The following is a 17,009-nucleotide window of genomic DNA, read 5'->3' as shown; positions in this document are numbered from 1 at the left end:
CTGCATGTGGCCTGTGTCTCAGGCTCTGCTGGGGGAAACCCATGCGAAGGCCGTGAGAGTCTGAGATGGATACACACGTGGCATCGGCAACTGCAAGCGGGTCTCACTGTTCTCGCAGAAGCTGCACACACGGGGCCTGGGGCATCGCTGTCCCGCCTGCCCTGGCCTGCCCGCCGTGAGGGGCGGTGGCCGCGCCTAGTGGGGCAGCAGGGAGCAGAGACTCGGGTCCATGTTCACGGACCCAGGAGCCTCTACAGCTTTCGTGCCTGACACACAACACGTTTGCCACACGCGGTTCCTCCAACTTGTATAGATTTTAAAGGGAAAAATAGTCATTTCATCGGCAGGAAATGAGCACAACATTTTAAGGGGAAATTACATTTTCCCTCAGACCTTGGACTGATGGTGAGGGAAACATACGGAGAGGCAGAGCCACGTGAGTGCGTGTGATTAACCCCAATTATGTCACAAAAACGACCACGGAGTCTCAGGTAGAAGTGAGGACGCGTATGTGACTTGCGGGAGCACAGGGACACTAAGCCATGTTACCCGTTATCTGCACAGGAGGAGGGGACAGACTGGCGACGAGGCCCCACTGGTGCCCGCTGCTCTGCTCCTCATGCCCTTGAGTTCAAGGTCACCAGCGTGACCTTCAGTCCCGGCAGAGCAGTGAACGCAGGAAGGGCTCCCAGCAGTGCCAGCGGGAAGTCGTCCCCTGTTCCTCGCAGAAAACAGCGAGAAGCACTCAGAGCCCATCAGTCCCAGGAGGTGCTCCTAGAGCCCGGGCGGCGGGTCCACGCAGCAGGGGACGGGGACGGGGACGAGGGATGGGGGGGGGGGGGGGGCGGCTGGCTATGACCAGGCCCTGCAGCCCGCCTGCCCGAGGGAGAGGGGCCAGAATCAGTCACCAGGCACGGGACCCAGGCCTGCGAGGCTGTGACACCTCCCACAAGAATAAGAAACTTCGCAAGGACGAGGAAGCCCAGCTTTGCCACTGTTCTGTCTGAAGAGCTCATGACAGGGAACCAGGAACATCAGGTGAAAAGCCTTCCAAACAGAAGATGCCTGGGGTTAGTCATCTTGCATTCAGGTTTTCCAACAAGCCACAAGGGCCCGTGCTCTGCTCCTGCCAGCTCCGTGCCTGCAGAAAGCCCACAGGGCTGCCGCCCCCCAGCAAGCGAGCACAGGCCTCGAGTTCCAGGAGGTGGAACCATGGGACCCAGCCCAGGATGATTCCGGTGTCGCGATGCCACACAGGTCGTGGGGGTCATCTCAGGAGAAAGGACCAGGCAGAGGAGCCACAGGCCAAGGCCAGAGAGGGAAGAGGCCCAGGGCCAGATGCGGCCGGAGGCACGGAGACGAGGCCGGGTCCCGGAGCGGGAGGGGTGCGGCCCTCCAGGGAGCCTGCGTGCCGCCTGCAGACTAAGGGGCGAGGCTAAGGGCCAGGCCGCGCCTGAGCTGCCCAGGGTCAGGCCTGCACGGAGCCGCAGCGCCCGGTGGGCTGCGTGAGAGTCTGGAAGGACGGGTGGCGGCGGCTCGTCAGGACGGCTTCTCGCCCAGGACAGGCGTCTGTGTTAAGGCATTTTGTTCTGTCCCTGGAGCTTCATGTGGTGCCAACTTGCAAAGACTGTGTCTGAGGCGCAACTGCTCCTTTTAGCAAATGACAAGGACAGGCAGCAGCACCCGCACAACCGAAGGGACAGTCGCCTCAACGCGCCCACGGCATGCAGGCCGCTCGCCCGCGTCCTGGGGAGGGGACGCGGCACCAATTCCCAGAGGACAGAGTGACGTCCCGCGGCCCCTCAGACGCGCCCGGGGCCTCAGAGGGACTGGGACCCGCTCGGCACTGGGCCTGGTCACTGCAGACAGGAGGGTCCGCCATTCCCCAAGCGCCTGGCGAAGCCGCCAGCCCAGACTGGAAGGAGCCGCCCTCCCTGGGGCTCGGGCTCTCCGCTGTTCTGACAAGAGCAGCGGCGGGAAAGGCCAGGGGTTCTGCCTGGGGCTCCTGTGCCTCCGCTAGCCGTGTCCCTCCCTCGCGCCAGCCTGGCATTTCGCGGGCGGGGCTCTATGTGTGGGTTCCCTTGTGGACAATAAAAACCAGGAACTACACAGAAAGGCACTTCAGGGCCATAAACTGGGAGGGAACGCACTGGTCCCGGTGCCCCTCCCTCAGGGGGAGCGACCAGCAGACGGGGTCAGGCAGGCGCCCAGGGCTCAGCCTCCAGCCCCGGGATGTGCGGGGGCGGGGTGGGGGGACACGCACCTCGTGGGCGCAGCCTCTGCGGTCACTTCCACACCCATAACGGCCCCGGGAGGGAGTCTCCCGCTAAAAATTTACTGCTCGTCTTGGGAGGAAAACGGATGCCTTTGTCAAGAAGCTCCCAGGAGACAGGAGGCGGTCATGGACTCCAGGCTTCTCTGCTGGTAACATGGACCCGCCCGCCGACGGCAGGGTAGGTGGTTGCTGGCTTTCAAGGCTGCCACTCCGGGCTGTGGGATGGCACACTCATGCCAGCCTAGGGACAGGCCACCCAGAAAGGTGCTGAAAGGCAGGAAAAGCGTGGGGTGGCTGTGGGTGAAGCGCCGGTTTGCTGACATGCCAGCCCTCAGAGTGCTCACCCGCGATGCCAGGCACCCGGAGTCCTGGTGGCGGAGACGCGGGAGTCATCAACAAACTGGAACCGCAGTCACTGCGGCAGTCACTGCCTCCTCCTTCTAGAGAGCTCTCCCCGCACATCACCCCCGTCTCCTACACCGTCATTAATTAATCTCATGGCTTCAAGGGCGAGGACACGAGTCTTTCTGAGAATCAACACAAAATGTCTAATACCTGACGTTTCTGTATCCGGTCTCTTTCTCCCAAGGCTAGTTAGCAGCTGGGCCAGTGCAGAGAGAATTCCACTTCCTTTTGCTGCACACATTGTATACGGAGACTATACGTATATATGACATCCACTCACACCTCAGATGTACACACACACCACATGTACACACGTCACATGTACACACATCTGTAATTTGCTTCAATGTAAGAGGACCCATATACACGAGCAGGTGCGCGCACACACACACACGCACACACACACACACTTTGTCATCCTGAAAAGCTGAAAAGCAGTTGGGTTAAAAAGAATTTTGCATTCTATCATTTTCAAACTTAGACAAAGTGATGGCAACAACGCTAAGAAATTTCATTTTCGAAATTAGGTCTTTCACATCTTTTAAAGCTCCTGATTCTAACATGCGCTGACATCGTGACTCTCGATGTGCAGACACAGCTGACCCAGCAGCTGCAGAGTGGGGCGGGAGGGCTACAGAGCTCCGTCCCCTCTGGCCACACACACTGACAGGGAGCGAACAGCCCTTATCTCGCTCCTCAGGGCGACTCAGTAAGATGAGGCCCTTTATCTATCCGAGCTGGCAGACCATTCCTCGGAGCACAGGCGTGACCCAAACTCCTGCCAGCACGCCTCCCCGAGCTCCACACTTCCCAGGAGGAGGCTTTCTAAATACGACTTTGCAGGGCGTTGGAGGAACCAAGATGGCTTCTCTGGATGACTTCTATCGCCTTAACTTCACCCTCCAAATCCCACTATTCCCACGGTGAAGAGTGAGGCGAGCGTGGGCTGGAGGAGATGACAAACTGCCATGTGAAGTTCCCTTAAGTTGGGCATCAAACCATGGACGTTTGTGAAGCGGGGAGGCCAGGACGCACCAGGAAAGAGCTCGCCACCGAAAGCCGGCGGTCATCAGGGCGACAGGCGCTGCTCTGGGCTTTGGTGAGGCCCCGTGAGAGGGTTTGTGGGGCTGCCCAGGAAGAGTGCCTGATATGCTCATGCCGGTCTAGTCTATTTCACTCACATGGAGAAGCCCAGGCCTCAGCAAGGTTTACAAATGGTCAGAGGCCAGCGTTGGTCAGGTTCACACCCTGGGATCTGCCCAGCGGCCCAGGGGGAGCCGGGGGCGACCAGGAAGCATCCAGATGTGTGTGTGTGCGCGAGCACATAGCTCCGGGAGTGGGGGCAGTGCATGGTGAGCCAGCCAAGGGAGCCAGGAGGTACAGCTCCAAGGAGCATCCTATAAGACCTCCTAAGGCCACCGGAGTCACAGTTTACAACTTGCACCAATGAGCACCCTTGAACTCCAGGAGGAGCTCCTGCCTGCTCACCTGTACCCTCAGGCAGGCGCATGGAGGGAGGGACGGGCACCCCCCACCTGTACCCTCAGGCAGGCGCATGGAGGGAGGGACGGGCACCCTCCACCTGTACCCTCAGGCAGGCGCAGGGACAGGCAGGCACCAGGAGGAGGACCCCTGGGCCAGGACTGTCTCGTGAAAGGATTCTCTGTGGTTTTACTAGGAGAGAAAGGCACGATATGCAGTTTTGTGATCAAATTTTATTCATTCAACTTAATAGAAAGTATTTGAGCTGTAACTACGTGATAAGAAGATAAAAACAGGGCTTCTGTCCTCATGATTTTACAGTTTGGACCAGGGGTCCTCAAACTTTTTAAACAGGGGGCCAGTTCACTGTCCCTCAGACCGTTGGAGGGCCGGACTATAGTTTTAAAAAAAACTATGAGCAAATTCCTATGCATGCTGCACATACCTTATTTTGAAGTAAAAAACCAAAGCGGGAACAAATACAATATTTGTATTTGCATGTGGCCCGCGGGCCGTAGTTTGAGGACCCCTGGTTTGGACCAAGGAGTGGAACTGTGGCTCCGTCACTAGTCATTACAGAAAACAAAGCAGAAAGGAAACTCAACTTCAAGTGCCCGAGCTATGGGCACGCCGACTTTCACAGCACAGCCTAGCTCCATGGGGCAGCCCAGTGCCCATGGCGTGGGAGGGATGCCAGGCTGTGGCAGACACACATGGACCCTTAATCTGCCATATACAGGAATGGAATCTTACCCTTCGCAACAGTGTGGGGGGACCCAGAGGGTGTTGTGCTGAGCGAGGTAAGTCAGACAGACACCTACCAGATGGTTTCACTCAGATGTGGAATCTAAAGAAAAAAATAAACAAACCGAACAGAAACAGACTCAGAGACACAGGGCAGACTGGTGGCTGGGGCAGCGCCGAGTGGGGAAGGTGAGGCAGTGAGCCGCTCAGATCGGGGTTTCGGACGTCGAGGGGAGGTCAGCACTGCATGGGGACTTGTCAATGACACGGGAACAACCAGGCACGTGCCAGGTGGGCACCAGACCTGCTATAGGGGTCATTTTGTGAATTACATACCGTCTAACTACCCTGTCAATGAATCCTGAACACAGGCCTCTGGCCCATCAGAAACATGACTTTCTATATGAGGACCTGGGGCCTGAAGGTCAGCCAGCTCCTGATCAAAGGTTGCAGCGTGGGGAGTAGGCGCCCATGCCTGACCGCATGGCCTGCCACCCGCTGTCCTGCGTGGACAGTTCCCTATGGCACTCATCAGCCGGGCCAGCTCCCCACACCCACACCCACCCCCACACACACCCCCACCCCCACTCCCACCCCCACCCCCACCCCCATACCCACGGGAGGGAGACGAGTGCGCACCCTCATGGCGACTCAGGCAGGGGAGGCGAGCAGCAGACAGAGCCCTGGGATGGGGCTGGCTGTGCACCCTGGCTGAAAAACCTGAGCAGCCTAATGTGTGATGAACTCAGTAACGGGGAGGGCTCAGAATGGGGGGGGCGGTCCTGACAGTCTGGGCAAGTCCGAAGGCGGCCTCCCCTGCTCCGTCAGCGTCATCTACACTGCATTCTGGGAAACAGATCTAGAACGAGGTGCACACAACGCTTCTCAGGACCAACTTTCCATTCCCTACAGCACAGGGACCCAGCGCCAGGGCGTGGCAGGGCAACCCTGGGGTCCCTCCCGGACACCCCGCAACTGTGCGCCCCAGTGCGGCCTCGCTCCCTCCGCCTGCCGCGGGGCGGACACCCAGGTGGCCTCCTCTGCACACGTGATGCCTCCTATCTGAGGTTCCGCCTGACTAACGCCCCTCCTCCCTGCCCGTGCCCGCAGCTGGAGAGCTACATCCAGGACAGCATGCGCAGGGGCGTGGCCGCGCTGCAGCAGAGCGCCGCGCACAACCACACGGCAGCCATGATGGAGATGGGCTCCAGCCTCCTCAACCAGACCGCGGCGCAGACGCGCAAGCTGACGGACGTGGAGGCCCAGGTGAGTGTGCGGGCAGGTAGCCCACCGGGTGACAGCCGACAGCCGACAGCGCACGCGGCCAGGAAGCACAGTGAGCGAGTGGAGGCCGGGGAGGACGGGAGGACGCGGGAAGGGCAGGACTCGCGCTAGACAGGAGTGACATCAGGACACGCAGCCTCACGGTCAGGGCTGAGGGTGAAGGACGTCTGTTCCCCAAGGCCCTGCGTCCTGTTCCCGCCCCTCACACGTCCGTCTGCCTCACGTGCCTCTGGACTCTCGAGGTCTCTTCCTCCGAGTCCTGAGCTGCTCGTGCAGAGAACGAGGCCCCAGGCAAAGGCCAGGAACTGCTCTTCTAGCTGATCTCAGGGGCCGTCCCAACGGTCTGTGGTAGAAGTCTGTGCCATTCCTGGTGCGAGTCTACACCATCTGTCCTACAGGTTCATACAGTCACCGTCTGACTCGACAGTGAGGCAGATGGGGGAAGCAGGGAGCACAGAGAGGCAGACAGAGGGGAGCGGGCGGCACAGAGAGGCAGACAGACAGAGGGAGCACAGACAGGCAGACAGACAGAGGGGAGCAGGCGGCACAGAGAGGCAGAGGGAGCAGGCACAGGGGGCTCACTCTGGCCGGGAGCCAGGCTCTGATGGTCCCGGCTCCGCGTGGCTGGGTGACAGCTGAGCGAGGCCCTGGGCTCCGGGACCTCAGCCGCGTGGCTACGGATGAGGCAGGGCCACAGGAGTGACTAAGTCCCTTTCAGCTTTAAGAGTCTATGAGCTAATGGTTAATAGTAGAAAAGACCACGAAACACGAAAATATTAAAAGAGTAATTGCAAAATAGCAAAAACAAAATTCATGGAGCTGCTAGCGGCGCACACAGGACAGCAGGTGAGTGCGGGGGAAGTGCTGCTGGAAGAACGTCCCCCCCCCCCCACCCAGCCTCTCCCGCAAGTGCTCCCGGCTCCGGGCTCCCAGGCCGCTCCGCTGGGGCTGCTGGGCGATCACCTTCCTGCTCTGAGGACCGCGATGCTCAAGGAGCAGCAGTGCTAGTGCAGGCAAGTCCCCCCGCGCAGTTCCCGGGGGAGTGGCCGCCTCAGCTCAAGGGCCAGCCAGCAGGTAGGAGCCTCCCTCCCCTGAGCTGGGCCCAGCTCTGAGCTCTGAGGCAGGAGTCTCCTGTCTCCCTGGCAACTGGGAGAGGGGAAAGGACACAGCAGGCGGTGGGAGAAGCCCACCTCAGCTCATGTGAGGGCAGCAAGAAGGACCCGCTCACCTAACCTTTCCACCTTATTGAACAGTCCAGGAAAAATAGGAGGATTTACACGATGGATCACAAGGGACCAAAAATTGTAATCCAAAGAGGTGATAAAAGGTAAGAATGAAAATGTGTAAAACGTTTAAAGGGAAAGTGTCAGGATCCCCAGCCCGTTATTACAGTAAGTGGTCGTGACGAAGCCACGCTGCCCGCTTCCGAGGGAAGGCTGGCGGGTGTGGGCTCGCCCCCATGTGCCCGGAAGCCGCTTCCTGTGCTCCCAGGCGACAGCAATGGAAGTGGCAGAGGCAGCCAGGACGCACACCTTCCTACATCCTGTGCAAGACCTGCCGGCTCTTCACAAGCCTTTTGTGGTCGGGCCCAGGGTTTCTAAACATCTGCTGTGAAGCCACGTCACAGAACCCCGCTGGAACATGGGGACGGCGAGAGCGAACAGCCGATGTCCGGGTGGACACGTGAGAACGCGGCCCGAGCCGGGGCCACACGGCTGCACTGTGTCGCCAGCAGTGACCGTGCGAGGCAGGGCTGAGTCCAAGCATGGACGTTGCTGTACAAAGCGTGACTCCTCGAGCCTGTGAGACGACAGCTGGGCCGAGGGGCAGCGGGGCCTGGGGTTCTGGAGACTCAGCGACGGACAGGCACCCGCAGCTGAGCCCGCAGGCGATGAGGCACTGCGCTGGGTGCCGGGCGAGCAGGGACCCACACGCCGCCCTCTGCACTCCCCACGTCCTCTCCGGGGCCCCGGACTTTCCACTCCCTCTGAGCCAGAGCCCACCAGGATGCTGGGGCCACAGGGGAAAGTGTGTGTTCAAGCCCCGCCCCAGCTGGCCAGGGCCTGCAGTCGCCGAGGAGTGGGCCCGGCCCTGCCCTACCCATGGCCGAGAGAGCCTTTTGTGAATGTCATGGGCGCCGAGCAAACAATGCTTCCCTCAGTCAAGGACCCTGGTTCCTGGGCAGCCACTCTGACCCAGCTCCCACGAGACCGCTCATCCTGTAAGGCCACCCATGCGGGATGTGAGCAATGGATGCTTCCTGCTGCAAGGCAGCCAAATGCAGAAGAATACATCCTTGGTGCTGGAACGCGGTGGGGGCCGCGACAGTGCGTGTGGCCGGGCCAGAGGCCCCCGCAGAGCCGGGCTCCGCCTTCCCACGTAGGCTGTCTCCTGACCGGCTGATGCCAGGTGCAGAAAAAGAAACGGAGGAGGCAGAAAACGCCAACCGCGAGACCAGCGACAAGGAAACGCTGGGAAAAGAGCTCTATGTGTCGAGTGGAGCAGGTGGCGTCCACCAGGTTGTCTGCGGACAGAGGGGAGGCAGGGCCTTTGCAGTCACCACCAGTCCCGGCATTCGGTGTGAGCGTTTCACACCCACCGCCTCACCGTACACGGCAGGCACGCAGGACCAGGAAACCAGCGCTTTGTTACGTGACACAAACACCACTGTCCCGACCTGGGAAACTCTCCCAATAACGGCCAGGCAACAGGGCCTGGCCACCCCCCCTGACGTCACCAGGCAGCCAAGCCTCTGACCCCAGGAAGGCCCGGGGTGAGCGCGCGCCCTAGGGCTTGTCCCCTCCAGGGGGCCCCGTGTCCCACGGGGAAGCTGACCAGCGCGGGTCTGCTGTGTCGCACGCAGGTGCTGAACCAGACGACGAGACTCGAGCTCCAGCTCCTGGAACATTCCCTGTCCACCAACAAGCTGGAGAAACAGATCCTGGACCAGACCAGTGAGATCAGCAAGCTGCAGGACAGGAACAGGTAAGACAGCGCAAAAACCTCTACTTTGGAAAGCGAGTCCATGTTTAGTCCAAGTGTTCGTCTTTAATGTTTCAAACTCGCGCTTCTGCAAAGCGGGAAACGCACGCGCGAGACCATAACTGAGCCGCAGCGTCTCTGGGCGCATCGTGCTGCGGCCTCTTCACAGGCTGTGCTGTGCGGTCCTGCTGGGCGGGCGGGCCGGACGGCGGCGCGGTCACTCGCCGACGAGCCGGGGCGGGGTGTGCGAGCCCTGGCCAGCTTGCTGACACGCCGAGCAGCGGACACTGTCCCGCTCTGTCGCATTCACTACGCCGTGCTAGCACCCGCGGGCACGTTGCCCCGCTGCCATCCGGGTGAAGGTCTGTCCAATCTTACTGCCCTTTCCCCACAGACGTGGGACCCGGCTCCCGAGCTCAGACACCCCTAGCCCTGCACCTACGGCCGGAAACAGCAGGAGTGGCTTCAAACGTGACCACGACTCCACTCCTTCGGCCGCCCTGGTGGGTGGGATTGTGTGTGAAGCTTTACCACGTATGGACCGGCTGGCTCTGCCTCCTGACTCATCTGGCTTATAGGACCCTCCACACTCTTCCACACTTTTTCGCGAACATGCTTCCCATTCCCCCAGTTAACTCTGCTTTCCCGATAATGCTCAGCCGGTGTGCGCGAACTGAGGTTTCAACATCACAGGCCCTTACTGAAAAACGTCCACGCACAGGCGGACCCGCAGTTCAGACCCGTGCTGTCCAGGGGCCGCTGTGTTGCTTCCTTTCATTGAAAGTGCGGTGCGGCTCCCTGAGCTGAGGTCTCAGCCAGCGCGGGCCCCGCCCTGCACCTGCAACGCTGCTCTGACTAGGACGAGCGGCCTGGAGCGCTGGGGCATCTGTGCCCGCACTCCGGGGCGGCCGGCCAGGCTGTCCTCTGGTCGGGGAGAAATAAACTCGCTTTTTGAGAAAACTCCTGCCCGTGAGTCCCCACATCCACTCACGCTCTGGGCCACGTGACCCCATCTCTCACGTCCCCGTGGAACAGTGTGCGGGCGGCAGAGGCAGGGTGGAGTGCCCGCGGGAGTGGCTCCAAAGCTGGAGCCCGGGGGCGCTGGCAATGACGTCCGGCAGAACGCTGACGCTCTGCGCATTGATCTTTGTTACCTTCTGTTGTGGTGAGTCACCTTGGTTTTTAATTAATGATGGTGACGTACAACTGAAAGTGGCTTGGCTGATATCGAGGAACCTTCAGGAATAGCCACTGAGAAGGATATGGGACACGGTGCACGTCGGGTGCACGTGACCGCGTGGAGAAACGGGCTACTTGCCGGCGAGGCGCTGACGGGAGCTACTGTCCTGATTCCCAGAGCTGGGTGCAGCTACCAGAGTGTCTGATGGTAACTGTTCATGCTCACGCTCACGCTCACGGTGAAGGCTTTACTGGGTGGCCGGTTCCGTGGCTGAGTAATGTCCACCGGGGTACAGATGGAGATGCACTGCCCCAAAGAAGCGCAACCGAGTCAGACCACAGAGCAGAAGGGCCTCTGAGGCCACGCACCTCGTGCCTTCGTTTGTAACGTCACTGTGTGCAGCGATGTTCACTGCGATAGGCAGGGCATTCACGGAGAGCCCGAGAGCGCAAGGCCTGCCCAGGTAACATGCGAGGTCACGTGAGGAGGGAGGGGCTCAGCCTGCTCTTCCCACGGCCCCGCCCGCCTGCGCTCCCGATGCTGAGGCACCTCTGCATGGTCCACGCTCCTCTCCACGAGGCCGTGGGACGGATGACCTGCCGCAGCCCTGACGTTCTCGCTAGGGGATGTCCTCCTCAAGTCCCTCCAAGGGACAGCATGGCCAACTGCTGCCCCCGGAGCGGCCTGAGAGCTCCCTCAGGGCTGCGGCCACATCACCGTGCAACTGCCTGCTCTGACATCTTTAAAAGATATGTTTATTGATTTCAGAGAGGAAGGGAGAGAGAGAGACATCACTGATGAGAGAGAAGCACTGATCGCTGCCTCCTGCATGCCCCTGCTGGGGATCAAGCCCACGATCCAGGCCTGTGCCCTGACGGGGAATCGCACTGTGACCTCCTGGTTCATAGGTCGATGCCCAACCACGGAGCCACGCGGGCCGGCTCCTCTGACATGTTAACGTGCCCTGGAGAAGCAGAAACTCCAAGGACATGAGCCCCTGGGCGAGTTATGGGAGTGACGGACTGCACAGCCTGGGCTGTGGGGTGCGGAGCACCTGCATCGCTGACTTGCTTTCCCTCCCCAGCGTCCTGGAGAAGAAAGTGCTCGACATGGAAGGCAAGCACACGGTGCAGCTCCAGTCCATGAAGGAGGAGAAGGACCAGCTGCAGGTGCTGGTGTCCAAGCAGAACTCCATCATCGAGGAGCTCGAGAAGCAGCTGGTGACGGCGACGGTGAACAACTCGGTCCTGCAGAAGCAGCAGCACGACCTCATGGAGACCGTGCACAGCCTGCTGACCCTCGTGTCCACGTCGGGCGGTAAGTGCGGCCACCCCCCCTCAGTCATGCACACCCTCGTGTCCACGTCGGGCTGTAAGTGTGGCCACCCCCTCAGTCATGCACACCCTCGTGTCCACGTCGGGCTGTAAGTGCGGCCACGCCCCCTCAGTCATGCACACCCTGGTGTCCACGTCGGGCGGTAAGTGCGGCCACCCCCCCTCAGTCATGCACACCCTCGTGTCCACGTCGGGCGGTAAGTGCGGCCACGCCCCCTCAGTCATGCACACCCTGGTGTCCATGCTGGGCTGTAAGTGCGGCCACGCCCCCTCAGTCATGCACACCCTGGTGTCCATGCTGGGCTGTAAGTGCGGCCACCCCCCCCAGTCATGCACACCCTGGTGTCCATGCTGGGCTGTAAGTGTGGCCACGCCCCCTCAGTCATGCACACCCTCATGTCCACGTCGGCTGTAAGTGTGGCCACGCCCCCTCAGTCATGCACACCCTGGTGTCCATATCGGGCTGTAAGTGTGGCCACCCCCCCAGTCATGCACACCCTGGTGTCCATATCGGCTGTAAGTGCGGCCACCTCCCCTCAGTCATGCACACCCTGGTGTCCATATCGGGCTGTAAGTGTGGCCACCTCCCCTCAGTCATGCACACCCTGGTGGCCACACCCACCTTAGATCCAGTGCAGTGGAATTCAGTCAGTGAAATTCTCAACATTCTAAAAAATTCCCATCTTTCAGAAAAGGCATTTCTTCTCTTACATATCCTATATAATAAAAGGGTAATATGCAAATTGATCCAACGGCAGAATGACTGGTCACTATGATGCGCACTGACCACCAGGGGGCAGACGCTCAACACAAGAGCTGCCTCCGGTGGTCAGTGCAGAGCCAGAAGTGCAGAGGCGGTGGGAGGAGCCTCTCCACAGCAGCACTGAGGATGTCCGACTGATGGCTTAGGCTTGCGGGGAGTCGGACATCCCCCGAGGGCTCCCGGACTGCGAGACAGTGCAGGCTGGGCTGAGGCATGCCCTGCCCCAGTGCACGAATGTTGTGCACCAGGCCTCTAGTTTGATATAAAAGCTTTACAGGGTCTCAATACAGAACCAAGTAAAAAGGACAAAATGGAAGGAAGGGAGAGGGTGTATTTACACAAAATGACTGTTATGAAGCAAAACATCCCAAACATACTTCTGATCCATGGGCTTCACAGAGCCTATGAGTTAATTCCATCAATCGCTGGGTATGAGCCTGGGCAGGGAAATGTCTTCACCCCGAGGGCTGTGAAGACTGAAGGAGACACTGTCAGTCACTGGGTAACGCTGCTCCCTCCTCTAACACCCACATTTCAGCAGAAGCACGTAGACAAGGATCCTACTCAGCCAGGACGCAAACACGGGGACACAGGACCAACCTGATGCTCAGCCAGGTCTCTCACAGGGCCAGGGTACCGCACCCGGCCTCCAGCTAGTTTCAAACTCGTGTCATTTAGGAAAAGTGTTCTTTTCCTAAAGGCCCAGACTCTCTGCTCTGCTCATCCCAGCTAACGTGGGGTGAGGGCTGAGGGGTGCGTGCAGCCCTGGCAGGTACACTGCTTGGGGGATGTTCTTTTACTCTCCTGTAATAACTGTATCTGGTTCTACTCAAGATGGAAGAATCTGAAAAGTAATAGTTTGTTCTAGCTGATGGTGAAGCTGATGATGAAGCAGGGAGCATGGTCTGCAGGTAATGATCACTGAGGTTTTTGGAAAGGGTGGAAAACCAGCACATCCTTCCTACTCACTGTGAGAATTCAATCGTAATAAACTCCCCAAAGGAGTGCCTCTCAGAACCCACCTTCTGTCTGCCATGAGCCCCACGTAAACGCTCTTCTATCTCTGGAAGCAGCTAGGCCGGCCCCGGCTGCGAAGGAGGAGCAAGTCGCTTTCCGAGACTGTGCGGAGGCCTTCAAGTCCGGCCTGACCACCAGCGGCGTCTACACGCTGACCTTCCCCAACTCCACGGAGGAGACAAAGGTGAGGGCTCCCCCGGGTCCCCCAGCGGCGGGCCGGGCACTCCGCCCGTCCCACGGGCTCCAGGTCCGCGCTGACCGCACGGCGCGCTGCTCCTTCTCACTCCCCTCTCCTGGCCTCCGGCTTGTCTGCTGTCTTCCTTGAAGTGTGACACCCTTTCATTAAGTTTAAAGAAAACACCTCCCAATGAACAGCCACAGTTCCCCTTTTAGTAGTTACTTCAAGTATCAGTGGGGCACCCCAAAGGCTCAGGGGCCACACCTCCTCCCTCCCCCAGGGCTGTTCTCTGGGACCAGCACAGCCAGGTGTGCAGGTGAGCAGACATTGCCTTCAGCACACACCTGCCCCCGCACACACCTTCCCCGGCCGCACACCTGCCCCCGGCACACACCTGCCCCGCACACATCTGCCCCGGCGCACACCTGCCCCCGCGCACGCCTGCCCCCGCACACACCTTCCCCGGCACACAAATGCCCCCCCCACACACCTTCCCCAGCACACAAATGCCCCTGCACACACCTGCCCCCGGCGCACACCTGCCCCGGCGCACACCTGCCCGGCACACACCTGCCCCGCCGCACACCTGCCCCCGCACACGCCTGCCCCGGACACACCTGCCCCCGCACACACCTGCCCCCGGCGCACACCTGCCCCCCGCACACACCTGCCTCGGCACACAGACGTGAGAAGGCGTGCACTCCGCTCTCAATCAGCCTGGGAAGCAGCTATGTCCCCGGTGCCCTAGAAGCAGTGCATCGGGGGAAAACCCGAGACGCCCGGCAGGAGGAGGCGTGAGGGCCGGGAGGGGGCGGGAGGCGCACGGCTGGAAGTATGAGGATGGGTGCTCCTTTCAAACGTAGGCAGTCGCTCAGGCCCATGGCAGGGAACAGCCTTCTCTCTCAGGTTCCTTTTCTCTGAAACGGTCCAGGTGAGTGCCTTAGACTCCCTTCCAGCCTGAGACTGTGACGACAGATGTGGGCTGAGATCCTGGCTCTGCCCGTCTGTGTCTGAGTCCGTCATTGCAGCTGGATGAGCTCCGGTTCCTGACCTGTCACGTGTTCCTCCCGAGGCCGAGGCTGGTGCTCACCGCCCATCCCACAGACGGGAGCTGTTACCCGGCAGTGCCCTCGGCCGCCAGGCCGCCAGCTCCCTGCATGGCGGGCACCCCACTCCGCCCTGTATCAGCTCATTCCAGTGATGGACGCCGAGGAGATTTCTGGGAGATCTTTTCCAAAGCGGCCTAAATATTTCAACTTCGTTTCTGAAAACGCCCGGGGTCTCGGTACAGACGCTCAGGGTGGCGGAATGGAAAGCACTGCAGTGTCTGCTAGCTGGAGACGAACAGTTTCCTTCCGCTTTCACGGGATCCCTGTCTGTGTGCCGTGAGCTGTTCAGTGGTCCCGCACCGTGACCGCAGGCTGACCATTACCTTGCCATTGCTCGAGGCCTTGTGGAGCCCTCCAGCTCAGAGCCGGCTCGCCCGGGGCCCTGCTGTGGGCCCGGCTCGAGGTGCCGGCATTCTGAGCGGCCTGCTTCCCGCCCTCCGTCACCTGCTCCGCACCCCCCAGTGCCGCTGGCTGCGTGGATGACTCCGACAGTTTCACGACCTAATTGGCCACAATAACTTCGCTTTCCATGAGCTCTGCTCCTTGAAACCTGGACAAAGTCTCGGGCGTCAGAGAACCGGGCTGCATTGCTCACGCACACGCAGGGACCCTCCCCGTCCCAGAGGCTCGGCTCTGATTTCCAAACCAAGATGGATGGCTCTGACTGGACCCAGTGACTTCCGAACGGAGGGTGGGCGCCAAAGGACCCCATGTTCCTGGAACAAGGCAGGCGCAGTGAGGGCCAACCACCTGCCTGGCCCAGGGGCGGGTCTGGGATCCGCATCTCTGCGCACACACAGGCTTGCAGCCGGCAGTGTGTGCAGCGAGCTCACCAGGTGGGTGTTACATGACACACGACGGACGTGAGCGGGTCCGGGATTCACATCTCTGCACACACACAGCCTCGCAGCCGGCAGCGTGTGCAGCGAGCTCACCCGGTGGGTGTTACATGACACACGACGGACGTGAGCGGCCGAGCCACTGGCCCCCAGCAAACGGGAGAGGACTGTGTGCGGACCCACGTCGACGCAGACCTGCTGCGGGGCCTTGGGCCACGTCCCCATTTCTGGGGCCACGTGAGGTGGACAATAGTCTGTGACAGTCCTGTGTCCCACTGCACAGCTGGACGACGGGCCGCATTAGCTGAACCCGACTACTCCTCCTCCACTTCAGAGGCAGCCACAGCCTCGCAGAGCCGCTGTCTGGCTGGAGAACAGGAGCAGGACACAGCCTCGCAGAGCCGCTGTCTGGCTGGAGAACAGGAGCAGGACACAGCCTCGCAGAGCCGCTGTCTGGCTGGATCACAGGAGCAGGGGCTCCACGGAACTCTGCACAGGTGTGCCCAGCGGCAGCCGTAACAAACAAGGTGCTGCCAGCCCAGGGCGAGGGTCCCCGCAAGCGGGTCAAGGCTGATGTCCAACGGCCTGAAGATGGGAGATCATTTCATTCCTAACTAGAGGCCGGTGCATGAACTTCGTGCACGAGTAGGGTCCCTCGGCCTGGCCGAGGATCAGGGCCGGTTGGGCCTTCCGGCTGCCGGCTTGGACCTTCCTTCATTCTGCGCCGCCCCCTGGTGGTCAGCACATGTCATAGTGAGCGATTGAACTCCCGTCTCCTGAATTCTCGGGGACAATTTGCATATTAGGCCTGTGTGTGTGTGTGTGTGTGTGTGTATGTATGTACACACACATCATACATATACACATATGTATATGCATGTGCATATGCATGTATGCATAGATAAGACGAATTTTCTCTTTTTATTTGTTAATCCTCACCCAAGGATATTTTTCCCATTGATTTTTTAGAGAGAGAGGAAGGGAGGGGAAGAGACAGAGAAACATCAATGTGAGAGACACATCGACTGGTTGCCTCCTGTACACGCCCTGATGGGGCTGGGATGAGCCTGCAACCCAGGCGTGTGCCCTTGGCCGGAATCCAATCCACAACCCTCCTGTCCGCGACCAACACTCCACCCGCTGACCTGGCAGGCGAGGCTGCATTTTTCTTTGCAATGGACTTGTTTCCAAAGGGAGAGGCTGGGAGAGGGAGGAGGCACCGGCACAGGCAGCCCTCACGTGGAAGAGTCCCAGGGCCTCCCTGTGCTCCAGCCCAGCTCGCTGGGAGTTTAGAGCACAGAGCAGCACGTTTAAACCCGCCTGTCAAAATGTTCGCCATCATCACCGAAAGGACCACGGAAAACATCAAAGCAAGACTATTCCTCATTTTTCTGAACCTTAACTTCCACATTTACTA

The 17,009-nt window shown here is 60.1% G+C and overlaps 2 protein-coding genes across 10 annotated transcripts in view; one reads left to right on the top strand and one right to left on the bottom strand.

Moving 5' to 3' along the window:
• MCPH1 (microcephalin 1) overlaps nt 1-17,009 on the bottom strand; it is a 97,505-nt gene that overhangs the window by 38,931 nt on the left and 41,565 nt on the right. The window lies entirely within an intron of this gene.
• ANGPT2 (angiopoietin 2) overlaps nt 1-17,009 on the top strand; it is a 40,932-nt gene that overhangs the window by 15,463 nt on the left and 8,460 nt on the right. For 3 of the 5 annotated variants that reach the window (XM_059685854.1, XM_059685849.1, XM_059685852.1), the window contains exons 2-5: nt 6,017-6,172; nt 9,054-9,175; nt 11,437-11,669; nt 13,520-13,650. In XM_059685854.1, the coding sequence (XP_059541837.1) occupies nt 6,017-6,172; nt 9,054-9,175; nt 11,437-11,669; nt 13,520-13,650 (642 nt within the window). The remainder of the gene's footprint in view (nt 1-6,016; nt 6,173-9,053; nt 9,176-11,436; nt 11,670-13,519; nt 13,651-17,009) is intronic. The other 2 variants (XM_059685851.1, XM_059685853.1) reach the window with 1 other exon arrangement.

The sequence above is a fragment of the Myotis daubentonii genome, chromosome 2 (genome assembly GCF_963259705.1).
Source record: "Myotis daubentonii chromosome 2, mMyoDau2.1, whole genome shotgun sequence".
In the NCBI taxonomy this organism is placed as follows: Eukaryota; Metazoa; Chordata; class Mammalia; order Chiroptera; family Vespertilionidae; genus Myotis; species Myotis daubentonii.
Note: the sequence above shows the minus strand (reverse complement) of the source record. Positions and strands in the feature narration are given on the sequence as shown.